Genomic DNA, 16,988 nt, shown 5'->3' with positions numbered 1-16,988 from the left:
GTAATATTTTAAATATAGTCAGAGTCTTGGTATGGTGGCCTAGATATGTAAACAGTAACGGAACAAAACCAATTTTGTCTTACGATTTTTAATCATATTTTCTTTGAGTAGGAATTGCTACGCCTTTCCTACTTTTTTGTTTTCTTTCTCTTGGTTATTGGGTTATTTTAAGGGTATAGGTTCAATTATTTTATAAAAGGATTGACCACTTGACTAGGATGATGAAAGTATGTGAAATCCATTTGAAATTCAAGATTGTTTTAATTAGTATAATTCATTTAAGATCATCCAGCAAAGTAGTGTAACTTTTTGAAAAGTAAAGTCTGCAAATGATTAAGAATACAAATGTTAGTCTTGGACTATAGCCCAAGTTGAGTTGCCCATGCTCCAGGATGGGGTTATAGGAGAGACATTCAAGAGAGGAATTATTTTAGAACATATCTGATTAGTCAGTGGTCACTCCAATCACATAGTTTAAAAGTTCAGGCATGACAGCTCAGTGTTTCAGTGTTGCGCTTTGCTGCTGCTGCTGCTACGATCGCCCTCTGTCCCACTGGTGCACTGCCTGGCATTTTTCGCTTGCTGGAGCTGGGGAGAACCTTTTGCCTGTTGTGTGTTACCTGGAGCTGAGCTCTGCTCTCTGCATTGACTTTTTCACTTGTTAAAGAGACTTGTGGTTTTGTTTTGTGCTTTTAAGTGTTTTTTTTTTTTAATTTGCCCTTCTGTTGAGATACATGCACTTTTTTTAGGAGTATTTTCCTTCTAGGAGGAAGTGAGACAATTTGGAGAGTACTTAACTAACAGCTGAAGAGAGGAGCTTCTCTCACCCCCTTATGTAGTCAGTAGACAAATTAGCCTGAAAGCCTAACTGTGCTCTAGGCTGTCCCTGTGCAATCTCTCCTCTACCTCCTGTATTTGTTGGGAGAGGGGTTACTCAAGTCAAGTACCAAGGGTGAAGTAGTTTAGTTTTTCCATATCCTTGAAGTAGGTATATTGTCTAAAAAGAAATTAATTTGTCCTTCTTTAAAACAAAATGCTGGGGTTTTTGCTCTGTTCACTCCCTACCCCACTTCCCCTTCCTCTTTAAAGTTTATTGCATTTCAGACATTTCCCACTTCTGTTAGGTTTTCTAAGTTTTTGGTCTGCGTCATCTTCCTTCTTGTGCTAAGTCAAATCTTCAAGTAACTGCCAAACTGCAAAAGGCATGTATCCTGTTCATGTTTTTTAAAGGCATGTACATCACTTTTATTTCAAGTGTAAGCCAAGAACAACATTAGGAGCCGTCAAACTTTGTGCTTTACGTCTGGCTGAATGTTTGCTTTGAAAGTATTACCAAAATGGCATCACGTGCAGATACTGGAACTTGCTGCCAGGTGACTATTTGTGCTGTCTTTTCTTGGTATAGCTCTCAGAGAAGAGACAGCTTTTATGGAGAGGGCAATTGGATGCTCAGTATTTCCATCATTTTATGTTCCTGTCAGATTCAAATGCCTTTGTCAAATGCAAATCTCTTACATTGACATTCTCCATGTACAGTATCTGCCTTGGACTGTGTTTTGTTTTCTGTTTTTTAGTTTTAGTAAAATGGCTTAGCCATCTTTGAGGAGAATGAAAAGAAAACAAGACCACAAAACAACTATAGAAGTGGGGTTTTAAGAATGGAGATGTGATTGGGGGTGGTTCGGTATCTCTACAACTTCAGTACTGTCAGAATTCCAATATTAATAGAGCTGCAGCTTTTTATCGGGACCCTGCTTTCTACAGTTTCATCTAAATTTGTCAATGTTGTGTGATAAAACTTTCGACATGGGTTTATGTTTGCCCAGTGGAGACTTTGTAGAGCTCACTGTTCAAAGCCTGCAAAGATCTCCATCCTGCAAGATGCTATACCTCGGCCTTCTCCAGCATCTTTGCCCTGAGGTGTGTCTGATCCTGTCATGGTCCAGACTTGCAGGGTTAAATATGAGCCTTTTCTTGAACAAATTCCTTCCCCTGGCCTGACAGCACGGACTGAGAAGGAGGAGCAGTTCCTTCTCCCCTGTGTTTTCAGTGACCCTACTGCTCCCCGGCAGGAATTTTGGAGGAAGAAGGCATTTAGCAACAAAGGAAACGAAAACTTGGCCAGTTGGCCAGGAGAGCAGAATACTGTGAGAAGTTAGGAGGAACAGGGAATTAGGACTGGCTAAACAATTTGTAGCTACAAACTAATTTAGAGATTAGGAGATCCAACGAAAACTTTAAAATCAGATTTTTGCTCAGGTACAGGCCTGTGCTTTGGTGGAGGAAAATGGGGGAACATGGAATCTGCCCTGTAGGACTGAAATGATGACAAGCATATTAATATTCCGTGTATCCTAGAAACATCTTCATATCCTTACAGTCTTGCATATTAGTTGAATATTCTTGCTATTCATACAAAGGTCTGATCTATGTTTGTATCATGCTGTTTTACATTAGTAAAATGGAAGACTTCTGTTAACTCTATGGCTTTCAGAAATAGATGTTTATAAAAAAAGGGAAAAGAATTAACAGACAATAAATAACAGGTAATTTTGTAAGCTACTGTAGTCAGTTTGGGTTGACAGCAATACTGATTTAAGCCTAAATATTTTTGGTAGTTAGGAACTTCTCTGATTCTTTCTTTAAACAAATATCAATTCATTAGCTGGGCTCCAAAGTTGCATCCAGGGACATGAATATGTGGATAACTGGACAGAAATCTGGTTAAAATTAAATAATTTCCTTTTCCTGAAATGCCACCTTAGTCCTGGCAAACAGTAAAATGAGCAGTTGCGTTTTCATGTCTAATATTTTAACATAGTTCTTAACATTACAGTTACCTTCAAATAAAAATGTGTTATCTTTTTAATGTGATTTTTAATTAATTGCATTAGTTATTTTACCATGGTTTTATCTGGTCAGTATTTTAACTAAAAATTAGTGAAGACTCAAGGAAACATTTTGAAAACAAAAACAAACCAACAAACCCCCAGCTTTAACACACATGACATGTAAGTCCTTTCTTGTTCTTGAGCCAGTATTCATAAAAGATTGTTTTCTTATGTAACTTGGGGAAATATGTCTTCAAAGAAAAATATTGAGATTCAGACTTACTTTGTGTTGTCTCCAAAACCAGTAACTGTCAGAAAAAACCCAAACAATTTAAAACTATAGAAATCACCCTATTTTTATCCTAAATATTATGTGGCACACAATAAAACCACAGGATTTTCATTTACCCCTTTTGATTTTTCATTTTAATGTTTTAATTTTAAAGCAACTAATCAGATGTAAGTGGAATTGCGCTGTTGTATTTTAACTGGCAGAACTTGTTGAGAGACTGTTGTTGACACTCATAGTTTAATCTATCTTGATACTTGTTGATCTCAATATTTAATTATTATAGAAGATTATTTATCTTCTTCTGTATGTATAGTATACCATCTCCTACTACATATTTTTATAGATTGATGTCCTTTGTGGTGAACGATGTGTGTTTTTGTCTTTAATTCTGTTAACCTGACATACCTTTTCCTGAAACTGTTTGTTCTTAGCATTGGTCTAATGACTTTTACACTTACCACCTTATCTCTATATACATTCTTTTTATGCTAGATTAACAGGAAAATTGATTTTTTCCATATTTTAATGGGAACTTTACATGATTTTCAGTAATTGCTCTAAATAACCTATTAAAGCCCCATAGCCATTTGCTGTAAATACAAGACCAAATAGTTCTTCTGGTAAGTTCACTATGGTCTTTTGTCTTATTCTTTATCTATAAATCCAAGGAAATTATCAAGATGATACACTGGGCTAGTCTTCTGCATCCTGATATGCTGTCCTTTACTGTTGTGGAATGTTAGAAAAAAGGTTGAAAACTCAACCAGTGGGTTCCCCTTGAGAGATTTGAATATGTCAGGATGGAAACATTAGTATTACTTCAGTCTTACATCATGACTTGTGCTCTTGCTTCTTGCCTAAAGATTTAAAATCTTCTGGGATGTTCCCACATCATGTTTTTCAGTGCAGAATGATAATGTCTTACAGATATTTAATGGAAAAGATATTCGAAGAGGCCTATAATGGCAGGAAAGCATTTGCAATAAAATTTTAGGCATTAAAATTTTCTTCCTGAGAAAATGAAATGCCTTTGTTAGAAAGTTGCTAAAGCAGGATCAAGTAGAAGCCCTGGAAGAGATACTGCAGTGTGTGATGCTGCATGAAAAATATGACAGCTAGACTGCTTATTCAACAGTACTGCTCAATAGCAACTCAGCAGTGACTGTTCAGTTACTACCATCTATGTCAGTTTTAGATTCATTTTACTTTTGGTGCATGAAATCACCCACAGACATTACTCATAACTAAGCTCTGCATTAGGATATTAAACCCAGGAAATTTTTTGGTTCTGCAGAACCTGGGTAGATAATTGCTTTGCTTTGTCTTTAGAGTGGACTTGGCACTGAGTGCTGTGTTAATTCCAAGTAGAGTAACATTTTATTCCTGGAAATGAAGTGGTACATGAATAAACAAGAGGTCTTAAAAAAGTCTGTGTGCTTTCTAATTATGTGAAATCTCCTGAATTTGTCTTAATATGTTTTCAACAGAATTGATCGTAAGATGTCAAATGCTCATACAAATTACAGACTGGATGAAGCACAAGCTATAATGAGTGAACTTCGAACCATAAAGAAAGCTATATGCACAGGTGAAAAAGAAAGGCAGGACCTTATGCAGGTAAAAAATATGCTACTGAACTACTTAATAGTAGCTATCTACTATTATACTACTATTATAACTACTTAATAAGCTATGTCTGTTTTCTTGCTTGGGGTTGCATTGGGTTTACCAAGTTTAAATAAGAAAGTAGGATGGCATAAACTGATTTTTCTTTACCACAATAGCAAGCAATTCAAAAAAGGTAAGTAGTCATTGTCTATACTGTGAGCACAAGACTTCATATTCATTTCATATTTTTATCTTAAGTAATGTAGTTAACTATGTTTCATTTAGTTCAGTGTTTTCATTGAATATGGCTTTCTATTGTTGCTATGTTGATGGCTGCTATGTAGTAATTACACTGTATTAAGAAAAAGCCTTTGTGATTTCCAGTATTTGTTTATCATTTTGTTTTATGTCTCTTTGTATTACCTGTAATGAAGTTGGATTGAGTGTTCATGTGCTATAATGTTTATTCTTGTGTTAACCATGTTTTTCCCTTCATATGTATATCACCAAACTGGATCTTTGTCACTGTCACACTTTCTTGCTCCAAACTCCCAAGTTTGAGAGTACATCAAGGCTCATGTTAGTTTCAAAATGTTCTGGCAAAGAAAAGTGTGAATAAATACAATGTATACACAAGCTTGAAATTGATGAATTTAAGAATGAGGATAGAGGGGAGATACCTACCTGAGTAATGATGTAACTTTTTAATAGATTCTGTGCCCTGCCTCAAGTTCTCAGTTGCATGTCTGTGTTGTTAATGCGATAGGAGCTTGATCAAAGAACAATGAGCCCCTCTTACCACAGGGACTTCCCTACAGACTTGCTTAAATATGCTGCATATACAGAGAGGTGATAAGGACAGTTCTCTTCATGCAGTCTTCAAATACTTGTTTGGAAAAAGGCATCTTTGTTACCTATAGTTGGGGGACCATACTAAATTATGTTGCCATGCAAACATTTTCTTTCAGTTTTCTTTGCAGTAGTGTTTTTCATATGATTTTTTTTTCCAGTTATTAAATTATATGAGACATTTATAATCTGCATATAATGAATTTCCATAGTTATGCAATTATTTAGTCTCCAATGCAATATACAAAGACCATCTTATGGACCACAAATCCTTGCTCAAGTAGACAGAACACTGAAGTCACTATGAAAAGTTTCTGCCTTGGCAACTTTTAACATATTTGTTATTTTGGGCTGGCCAAGTTTTAAAGTGATTCTAAGTCTTCCACATGCCTGGCTAGCAAGAAGTGATTAGAAAGGCAGTTCTTCATGGATGCAATAACACACATTTTAGGAAACTAACTGGTAATATAAGGACTTATGTGTGAGATCTTGGAGCAGTTTAACTACTGGCCTTGTTTTTACTTCCCCAACAGATTTTTTTACCTCTTTTCCCTACATTTTCAGTCCTCTGTGGCAGTAAATCCAGCTGTAAACATTGAGATGCTTCAAAATCTTATTTTGGTAAACCAAATATAAACTTTAAATGTGCTTGCAGTTTCTTTAAATAGTGTTCTGGGAGTTAGAACTTTAGGATCAAGGATTGGGCAGTGCTGGCAGGACCAGAATGTAGCAGTTGCACAAAACAGAAGCAGAAATGAAGTGTTTCATCCTTTTTCATGGCTGTGTGCTGTATACTGGAAATATGAGTCTAGGAAGTATCTTTTTTCAATTAATGACAATCTTTTGTGATGGAAGCCAATAATAGAACATTAGACTATATGTAGTCCAGGAGAATGTAGAGGACAGTTGTTCCGCACAAGTAACATGCGAAAGATTTCTTCATGTTTTGTTACAAATGCTATACAGAATTAAATGCAATCATTTACAAGGTCTACAGTTGTAAAAATGGTGTATTTTTGCCAGCTTACTGTGCTCTGCAAGAATATCCAGCTCTCTTTTTTAATTTTGTCCAAAAAAAAAATTAAAAAATTACTTTTAGTGTCACCAAAGTAATCTGTGCTATGCCTTTTGATAACTATTTGAAAATTATTGTCATGAATTTAGTTAGCTTTGTCAAATAAGTGCAAGTCTGTTGCATAAATATCTTCCTAATGAGTTCAGAATCCAATTTCTATTTTCCTATTAATATTGGAATTGTATTGTCCTTGAAAACACCACATTTTAAAACTGTTTTTATTCAGACAAACTTTCTTAGGACATCTTTTTTACTTTGAAATTTATTAATAGAGGAGTTAGAAGTATAGTGTAAAAAATATGGGGTTTTATTTCAGAGAAAGGAAACAGACTGTTTCTTACTACTTTTTAATTAAAATCTGGCCAGTGTAAGCAACAGAACTAAACATAGTAGAAGTGACTCAGTCTTGTGTAGGTGCTTGGAAAATTGTAGCTGTTGCAGAAGTATGATAATTGGTTTAGTTGTGTGGGAGATGGTGGTCAGATTTAAATTGGATGCTGTGATTACAAGTGAAGCAAAATATGTAGTGCTATTGCTCTAAAAAAGTGGGCAAATTTTTATATAAGGTTGAATAAAAAAGGTGTGTGGTTAGGTTCCTGAAAGCAGTGTGTTTATCTCTCCTCCCCCATCTCTTTCATGACTTTGTTTCTGTTCAGTGTATGTATGCTTTTAAAATGTTGTTGTTCTTGGAGAGCACTGGACTTTGGTTTTTGTGGGGTTTTTATTTATTCTTTTTTCTTGTCTCTTTGTTACCAGTAAAATTAGCTAAATAGGTTAGATAGGAAGTGCAGTGAAACTGTGCAGTGCTCCCAAATCAGATGGCAACAGATAATGGTGAAATGGCAGTGCTCATTTCTCTCTCTTTGGGTAAGTCTGGGCTGGTGTGCCCAGAATTTCACATTAACAGTAGGCTTCTTTGGCAGTTTCCATGGGATTGCCGTAAACAGTCCTTAAACTTGAGATGAAAGATGGCTTTCTCCATGTAGCTGGGAAGGAAATTACTCCTACTGTTTATAATAACAATTACAAATTGTTTCTATCTAAAAATGTGCAAACTTGGGTCGTAATTTTCCATGTTAGGGTTGCTGGTGCCTGTTTTCACTCATCCAACTAGAAGGACTTAATGTGTTTATGCTTGCACTAGGGCGTAGTCATCTGTGCATGTGGATGTAAGTTAAGGTGATGCTGCCTGGTGATCGCTACCTGTCAAATGCTTTCTCAGTTTTAGGTAGGGGCCAGTATTCAGCAACTGTACCTAGATAGGAGTAGCCCTTCATTTCCTGCCAGGGAGAATGCTAGAGGGCATCAGGAGCATGCCAGGAGTTCATAAAGTAGCTGAAATACAGGCAAAAATTTAGATTTAAGTTCTGGCATCAGAATCTGTGGTATTGCACATACCTGTAATATAATGTGTGTTAGCCAAAGGAGGCAGATGGAGCATAACTTATTCGAAGAAACCTCAAGCTTTCTGAATCCTGAGTTTTTGTTGATGCAACTGGCTGTGCTTTACTGGAAAGAGACTATGATCTGAAGTTATTATTTTCATGTTACAAACCCATTAAGAATCCCTTTTGGTCCTCCATACAGCAGGAGTCTTGACAGGACTGGATGATTTCCAGTGAGTTTTGAAGAAGAGTTAGACAGGAGTCTACAGTTTTCATGAAGTAAAAGTTGGGTTTTTTTACCATGTTGTGGAGCAGTTCCTTTTGCAACAGGTTGTAATGATAAAGGGACACTAGCTAAGGATCTCTTGGCAATGTAACTTGAAATTGAATTTGCTGTTTCAGGACTGAGGAGAAAGTATGTTTTTTGTTCTTCATACTAAAATGGCTCTGTTCAGCTGTGAGGTGGCAGAAGAATTGGCTTTTTTAGTGGACCCAAAGGGTAAGACAAGTTAAGTAGCAGACAAGGTAGACAAGTTAAGCTTCTGGTGGCAAGTGGTGTGGTAGCCTTGTGCCACTGGCAGCATGTCTGGCATTGCTCTGCACTGTCCTCTGTCCTTGCCAATGCTGCTTGTCAAATCCCAGCCCCCCTCAGACCCATGGAGAGCCAGCAGAGACTGAAGAGGGAGCAGAACAAGCTCTGATATGTGGTTGTGTACCTGTGTCTCTCCGTGCCATTCCCTAATAGGAGGGAAACAATGTGTGGTTTGAAGGGCTGTCAGGAAGGAACAGGGGCCCCCACTCCGGAGGCTGGTGAGCCTACTTGTTCACTCATCCTGTACCAGGCTGGGTGTTCTCCCTCCTGTTCATCTCTAGTGGAGGATGGCCTGAGGGAGGGGCTGGTATATGACAGCAAAGCGATGGACCATGTAGGATGGAAATGGAGATCATCAGAAAAAGCTGCTTTTTCTGGCTAGTTTCAGGCCTGCTTCAGTTCTATAATCCTGGATGCTTCCTGGTCTCTGAAACCAGATGCCTTCATCTTCAGTGTGGCCTTGTTCTTTGTGTCAGTAGCAAACAGTTTCTGTTAGACAGATTCATTTCTGGACTCTGCTAGTTGGATTTGGTGTAAGAAAAAGCAGCATTGATGTGTTATCCTTAAACTACACTTTGAGAAATCTTCTGATAATTGGATGTGGATGGACAGTAACCTTGGCTTGCAAATCACTGGTAGTCAGAGCCACTGAAATTCTTGAGGACCAGCCTTTTCACAGTGCAGTGCTTCGGAGTTGTCCCTGATTCTCTAGTTCAGACACTAGAGTAAGAAGTTTTAGAAAGTTTTTTGTGTGTATTTTTAGAACCAAATTTTTTGATTATGTTATGATTTATAAATTATTACTGATCTTCAAATTTCTGGTAATTTTTTCTCCACATTTTAGTTTGTCCTTTATCCTGTGGTGAAAGGACAGAGTATTTTTAATTTTTGTTTGATGTGTAATACTTAGGATCTCTGTCATAAATGACAACTGGCACAATGATTTTGTGACTAATACTACATTATCTGTAATTTTTGAACAAATGAGAATTCACAGTGAGAAAATAAAAGCAATACCAACGATTTTGTTCTTTTAAAGGTTTTTTAAGAGCCTGTCAACCAAGCTTATATTGTCAAAAAGCTTTTTTGTTACTTTGTTATTCTGTTGTATTCCCCTTTCCCCTCAAAGACTGATGTTTCTGCTTTATACTGACAGTTTGTGTCATTGTCTAGACATTTCAGCCATGTCCCTTGCTCAACCCAAAATGTAAAATATGTCTTAACTATGTGAACCCTGGGTAAGAGAGCACAGGGATGGTATCAGCTGTCATAAAAGTGCAATCAATACAAGGTATTCGTCAAGTTGGATGAGATAACAGTAGTGACTAAGGAATGTAACCTGTGCTGAAGATGGCAAAAGGGCAGGTGAATCACATTTGTCTTCCCTATCAGTTAATGTGAAGTTGACAGCTGCTAGATTTAAAGAGCTGCAAGCCATACAGAAGATAAAACATTCATAGATCTAAAACAAATAATATAAAATCTGTTTACTGTTACATGCATCTTTTGAAATGAGAGGTTTATTCCAAAGCAAACCTTTTGCATGCTGGTAACACAACAATGAATTTTACTTTCTGTAAGTAGCTCTGTATAGGCAAGCTACTAGTCTTTTTAAACAATTTCAAAATTTGTTTTCTGTTACTAAAAAGTGTTATAAAAACTATTTTTTCTAATGTATTAAAATATGTCTTCTCTTTTAGAGCCTGGCCAAATTAACAGATGGATTCAGGAATAGCTGTTGTATTACAGATTCCCTGCAGGATATCCAGCACAATTCTAGTTCACTCAGTGACTCCTGTTTACCTCAACAACACTGTGATGCTTGTTCTCAGACTGACATCACTGGAGAGGTATGTGAGTGTTCCTATGTGAAACATTTGCTGTACAAAATTAGCGGCTTTTGATAGTGATACAGTGTTATTTACTCTTTTAATTTAAGAGGTGTTTGGCTGGAGCAGAAGGAAAAGTCCGGGGCGATACTGGTGGTGAGGGAGTTGCATTTGCTTGTGGTTTCTGCTGTGTGCAAGCTGTGGGCTTGGTGGTTCTGCTGCTTGAGCGTGGCAGAGGGATGCAGGGGCATGCACGCAGGCAGTGGCAGGTAAAATCAGCTCCTGGACTCAGCCAGCCCAGCAGAGCACTTCTTGCATTGCCACTTCGGTGATGGCAGGTTCATCTTGGAGTAACAGCTCTTGCTTAGGTGTCCATGGACCTCTTCTCTTCATATTCCCAGCTCTGAATTATTGATACTTGTAATGAGATAGGAAGGAAGAAAATTCTTTAACCAGCTTGAAGTTGCAGTAGACATAATTTTGCATGAGATGTTAGCATTGTGGTAGTAGTGATAGCTGTGTATTTTTTAAAATTTTATTTTTTCATCTTTTTTTTTTATCATGCTTGTATTCATTGTTCATATACATGGAAGATGTGTAGATCTCTGCTCCTTTCCTCTGTCTAAGGAAAGTATTTGTTATTCTCTAAGTATTTTTCTTAATCAACAAAACTTCCCATGTAGTCTGTTTTACCTTTGTGCTTTGTAAAGGCATATTTATAAGTATGCCTTTAAATGTGATATTCAAGAATAACATACTGGCATTCCTTAGAAATGGTTCTAGCTGAATGAAACTGTGTACTCCAAATAATAGAAAGTAAAAATTCAGCTTCCACTAGTACTACAGCAACCCAGTTGTTAATCAGTAATAAAACATATGCCTCTGTGGATGACTGACACAAAAGCAAGAAAGCAACTTGTTTTTAGTTTGTTAGTATGGTAGTTTGGATGTTAATTTTCACTTACTTAGAAATCATCTCGTTGGCTTTATCATCCCGTTTCTTGTCTATTTTATTATTCTTTCACTGCTGGCTAGTTGTCAGATTAGATGTCTCCAGAGGGTCCCTGCAGAAGAGGAAGTCTTGTTTTTGAGAAGATAGACTCTTCAAGAATCTGGGAAAACTGACCTAATGCTAGGCTGTCTTTCAGGGTGTTAGGCAAGATGGTGCCTTTGGGGTGTGGTGGATGGGTGGATTATTGAATTCTGAAACAAATCACAAAAAGGAACACAGGAACATTTTCCCATTTGCAGTACACAATTCAAGACAAGTACACTATGAAAATTATGTTTGAAGTGTAGGCTTTTTGTAAGGGAAACAAAAATAATTATCTGAATCTTTTCATGGAACTATTGTTAGCACTATGTGAATAGAAAAGGAGTTTTTACCCATGGGATCATGGAGACAGGAAAAAGCAGCAGCTAGAGGAGAATTCTGGAGGTGAAGCCATGCACTTGTTTAGGAGCTTAGGTTTTAACTATTTGACCATACACAAACTTTTGAGGAGGGAAGTGCTAATACCCTAAAATAGAAATTGCTGTAGAAACACTGCAGTAGGATTTGCAACATAAATGCACGTTGTACGGCTGCTTCAAGATCAGGTGTTTTTTTGTACTAATGTTTAAAATGCATTAATTTTGTAAGTGCTGGCTAACACATCACAGTACAGGGAATGTATTCTGAATTGCTTCTAATAAGGGTATTCATACAATAGCTATATAAAGTAGCAAAATATTTCAGTTAAAATACTCTTTTCTTTTAGATTTGGATAAAGTTGAAAAGATTTGACCATTTATCAATGATTCAATTTGCTATGCCTCGATTTCCAAGTTAATAATTTCTTGAAAGGGCTTATTTATCTTCTCTGTTTTTAGCAATGAATTAGTTTTCCATTGCAAAATTGATTTTTTTATTATGTTATTATTTGAAGTATAGAGGTCTCTTTAGTGAATCCAGTAAGGAAGACTAATTTATCCCTTTCTTTATTGTGATGAGAGTGTTTTTAACTTGTTTCTTCTTTTCTTTTTCCTCCTCTCCTTGCTCTTCAACTCTGCAAGTTTGGGTTTGATGACAAAACAAGACTTGTAGACAAAGTGAGGCTGAACTGGCAATATGAAGAGGCCAAGAAAAGGTAATTAAAGACAATCTATTGGGTTTTATATTTACTTTAATTGATTAAAAAAATGATTAAAGTTTTCAAAGTTGAACTGGAACCAGACTCCAAGCTGAAATGTCTTCGGGAAGACTAATTTGCTCTCTATTAAGTAGTACACAGATAATAAAAGTTTAGGTAAATATAAGACTTTATCATAAGATTATTATATTTGTTTGAAGAGATTAAGCTAAATGTCAGCCCTGTTCTATACTTGTATAAACACAAAATTGTAGTGGTTCAATTAAACTGTTTTACATTTTTTCACCCTCTTTCTCAAACTTAGATATAAATAGTCTTTAAGCTTACACTTATCAGCCTGGTCTGTCAGGATACCCAAAGCTTTGCATACCTGTGTCTTAAGTTCAGTGTACTGAAGCCATGAAGAAGAATGAATGCAGGGCTTCATGTGAGATAAATGAAGATGTTAAGGGATGAACAAAAGAGTACATAAAAATAAATGTTGAAATTGGAAAAAAAGTCAGATAAAAATGATAACAAGTATTACTTTGAATAGATTGATTCTTCACTAACTCCTTCAGTCTAATTGCTTATTGTAAGTATTTCTCTTGTGGAGGCCAGTCTTGCAGTGTTTTTTCATGGATTTAAATATTTTAGCAGGTCCTCATTGAACCTCACTGTTTTCAAACTGTTTGCCACATATTCAGGACAATAGTGTGGGTACAGATGAATGATTACTTGAACTCAGTAAATTAATGCAATTATGATTATTTTGATTTCTACTAGAATGTAGTCGAATGTGTGAAGTAGAATGTGTAGAATATTCTGTTGTGGAATTTGACTGACACTTAAAAGATTCAATATAGTAAACTTTAAAACCCATAGTTTTAAAATTTGTATAAATTAGGATTTCTTTTTCTTTTCAATATGTTCTGTTCTACCAGTTTTTTACATCTTTCAGAATAAGAGTTAGAAAATGAAGTTCAATTCTTTTATCTTTGTTTTTCCATATCATGGTGACTTTTTCTTTGGGGGAATCTGTAATGAAGTTACAAGTCTTGGCAGAAATTGGAAGTTTATAGGCAGTACATAATTCTGTTGTTCTTGGAAAATTTACCCGCATTTGGACACAATACCAGCTTCAAAAATTAAGCTGGTACAAGCAAGCCCAGGTGAATACAGCTAAATCTTCAGGATTTGTAACTTGAATGAAAGTCTGCATCATACAGATGGTGTGTAAATACCAGTGACTATTACCTAATAAAGGTTAAATAATTGGGGAAAAAAGAACAAAACAAAAATGTCTCAGTGTCTTGATTGCTCACAGGATAACTTAGCACTTAAAAGTCCAGTGATAATTTAGTGACTTACAGTTGCTGCAAGAATGATAGAATTTAGTTTTATAGTGTTCAGTTTAACAGAGTCACTGATGCTGTGAAGATTGTATTAAAATGTTTTTAGTTCAGCTTTCTGACACAGCTTTTCTGTGTTTTTCAAATCAATTCTCTTCTTGTTTGTTTATTACAGGGAAAAGATAGAGTGGTGTTTTTTTGAGGGGGTGAAGAGATGTTGAGTTTTTATGGATTTTTTTTTTTTTTAAGTAGCAAAGCATTTCTCAGCTGGAAATGCCGAACATTTGTTTCTGCATGGAATGCAGCAATTCTGAACATTAGAAGTGAGCTGGTGTTTGATCTTAATTAAGTGTAGAAAATCTGGGTAACTAACCTTCCAACTAGAGAATGGTGATTGCAGTAAGAATAGTTTTGCTTTCCCAGGATAGCAGCTCTGACAATGGTTTGTTATTTAGCAAAAGTATGTTAGTTGCTTTAAAAGAGTAGCCTTATTCTGCCCAGTATGTTGTACGGAAGTAATCAGCTTTCAGCTTTTGAGTGGAACTGCACAAAGCTCATTGCCCCTACCAGTTATCTCTGTGGTTGCATTCTTCATTTATCATGCATTCCTTCCCCTTAGCTTGCTGGCATTTCTGTAGGGCTTTTGTCTCTACTAAATATCTTTGTGTTCATTCTCCCTTGGCTGGTGAAATATCTACTGTTGCTGCACAGTGTGGGTGACGGAATGTGCTGTGATGGATTAAATCTACAAAGTAGAAAATTAAAATGCTACAGTATGTCACAGCTGTAAGGCAGTATATTGTGATTGCTTGCTTGTCAAGTGGGTGTGGAAACATACAGCAAATAAGTATATCAGACAGACTTTTAATGGGAGACTTAAAACACACTCTAGGAGAGAAGTATGTCTTTCCCGTGAAAGGAAAGCAGGAAGAAAACCCCACAAACTGTAGGACAGAGTGTTGCATTTCAGTTGCTCTTGCGAATCTAGCCATATATAAGCAGAATATTTGCTAGATGTAGTAAAAAGTCTTTAAAAATTAAAGTATGTTCTCTATATGTGGAGTCTAAGCAAGGAAATGCAGTGCTGGGATTTTTGAATGAACTGTCTTGAGGAATTCGGGAGATGAAACCCAGTGGTCACAGAAGAGTTGGCTTACATTCCCAAAATATCCCTCCTCCCTTATAAAAGATAGTTTCATTTTAATTCCTCCTTCAAAAATCTCTCTGACTCTGAATGGTTTGGCCTTTGCATAACTTAAGACATTCACATAGCCTTTTTTCCCCCCATCACTTTCCCATCGGAAGGAAGTTGGATGATTTGCAATTTAATTTTTCCCGTGGGTATTTCAGATGTTGTACACTGTGGGTTCTGACATTTCCATCACGCTGGGGAAGAGATCCTCTCCCCTGTTTCTGATCCAGGCTTTTGGAGGTGTTTTGTAAATTCTGCTTTTTAACTCTCCAATCGTGCTGAAAGGAGGCTCAATCACTTTTCTTCCACTCTGCACTCTTACCCCTCCCCCATTATTTCTAAATAAACTGTACCTTATTTCCATGAAATTTCTCCTCTCAGATCTGCCAGTGTGGCCCTCCAGTGAAACAGACGGGGGAGGAGGACGGTCTTTTTGAACACACAGCCCCAAGCTGCCTGGATAAATACTGTTTTTAGTTTCAGTTGCTATTTCAGTGAGACCACCTCTCATGAAAGCATTTGCACACTGGAAAGTGTACCCCTCAAGCACTTTTATGAATATACTGCTTCATAGCACAAGAAATCAAAAGCAAATTGTTTTTCTTTGATAACTCTTAAGTTGTGCAGTTCAGTAAAATGACTACATGAAGTATATTAGCAAATGTTCATGAAATGTCATTGCTGCAGTGCCTCATATCCAGTGAAGTGTGTTAATCGGTAGATGAAAAATAAATACCTCCAATACGAAGTAAGAAAAGTTTCAGCTGTAGGTTTTTTGGGGTTTTTTTGATAGTCCAATCTGAATGGTAGCTAACTTTAATGAACTAATACATTCAAACATCTTCAACCAGCTTGCCTCGTTTGGGTTGTATTTATTTGTATCTTCTGTAAATTTGAATTCAAATATGTTATTTTTTCTTTCATAGAGGCATGCAGTGAATGTTAGGAGATTTATTTTACCCTTGGAAAAAATCTCTTCCTCAGATATGCTTAATATTTCTCCATTTGTCTTCAAGGATGTTACTTCTTTCTGTTCAGTATAGTTTGTTGCAAACTTGTCTCATTTCCAAAATTAAATTTCAGTTAGGTCTTTAAAATTACTGGCATAAGCAAAAGTGTGTCTGTGCAATTTGTGCTTACAGTGACAAAGTACATGTTGATTGGATATTGATAACAACATTCCAGTAATAATACAATTACACAGTCAAGTATTTTCCTTTTAAAATTTATCTTGTATAGGCAGGTTTCAAGGTTTAATTACCTAATCTCTAGTGAAATTCAGTGGATTTGTACGCTTTATTCTGCTGAACAAATATGAAAATCTGATTCAAGGATGAAGTAATTTGTTTGATGTCACATAAATACCTGGCTCAGCCAAACCTAAATCTCCCATTGCTAGTTTTTAAACATAAAACATTTTCTTTGAGTTATAAAGGAAGCTTAGACATGCTTTTGAACTTCTTTAAAGTTTTGTACTATTTTCACCTGTGTTTTTGGGAAAGCTTGCTTTGAGCAGACTTTTTCAATTTTCCTAAAATGTGCAAAATGCCAGTGAACTCTAATGGTTCCATGAGTTTCTTAAGCCAGTTTAAGACCTCGTTGTTATTGAATGAATTGTGTTGTGAGGAAGGCTGGGTATTCTACAGAGCATACTCATGTGGTCTGCCAAAGCCACAGTGGCACATACTTGCAGGAACAGCCAAAATAGACACAGTGGAGAGATTTTGCGAGCATTTGGCCGAGTTCCCCAGCTTCTTGTTCTTTCCATTTCTTTCTTTATCTTTCTCTAGCATTTTCCTCTTTGGATATAAACCATAATCCACACTCAAGAAAGTGCATAAATACCAGAAATTACCAAGTTCTTACACTTTT

General features: G+C 36.4%; 1 protein-coding gene across 4 annotated transcripts in view; it reads left to right on the top strand.

Moving 5' to 3' along the window:
• The window catches only part of WWC3 (WWC family member 3), a 97,356-nt gene that overhangs the window by 48,763 nt on the left and 31,605 nt on the right, over nucleotides 1–16,988 (top strand). For all 4 annotated transcript variants that reach the window (XM_086880115.1, XM_086880114.1, XM_086880113.1 and 1 more), the window contains exons 6-8: nucleotides 4,611–4,740; nucleotides 10,333–10,482; nucleotides 12,517–12,590. In XM_086880115.1, coding sequence (XP_086736241.1) covers nucleotides 4,611–4,740; nucleotides 10,333–10,482; nucleotides 12,517–12,590 — 354 coding nt within the window. The remainder of the gene's footprint in view (nucleotides 1–4,610; nucleotides 4,741–10,332; nucleotides 10,483–12,516; nucleotides 12,591–16,988) is intronic.

This window comes from Cyanistes caeruleus, chromosome 3 (assembly GCF_971803275.1).
Source record: "Cyanistes caeruleus chromosome 3, bCyaCae1.hap1.1, whole genome shotgun sequence".
NCBI classification, from domain to species: Eukaryota; Metazoa; Chordata; class Aves; order Passeriformes; family Paridae; genus Cyanistes; species Cyanistes caeruleus.
Note: the sequence above shows the minus strand (reverse complement) of the source record. Positions and strands in the feature narration are given on the sequence as shown.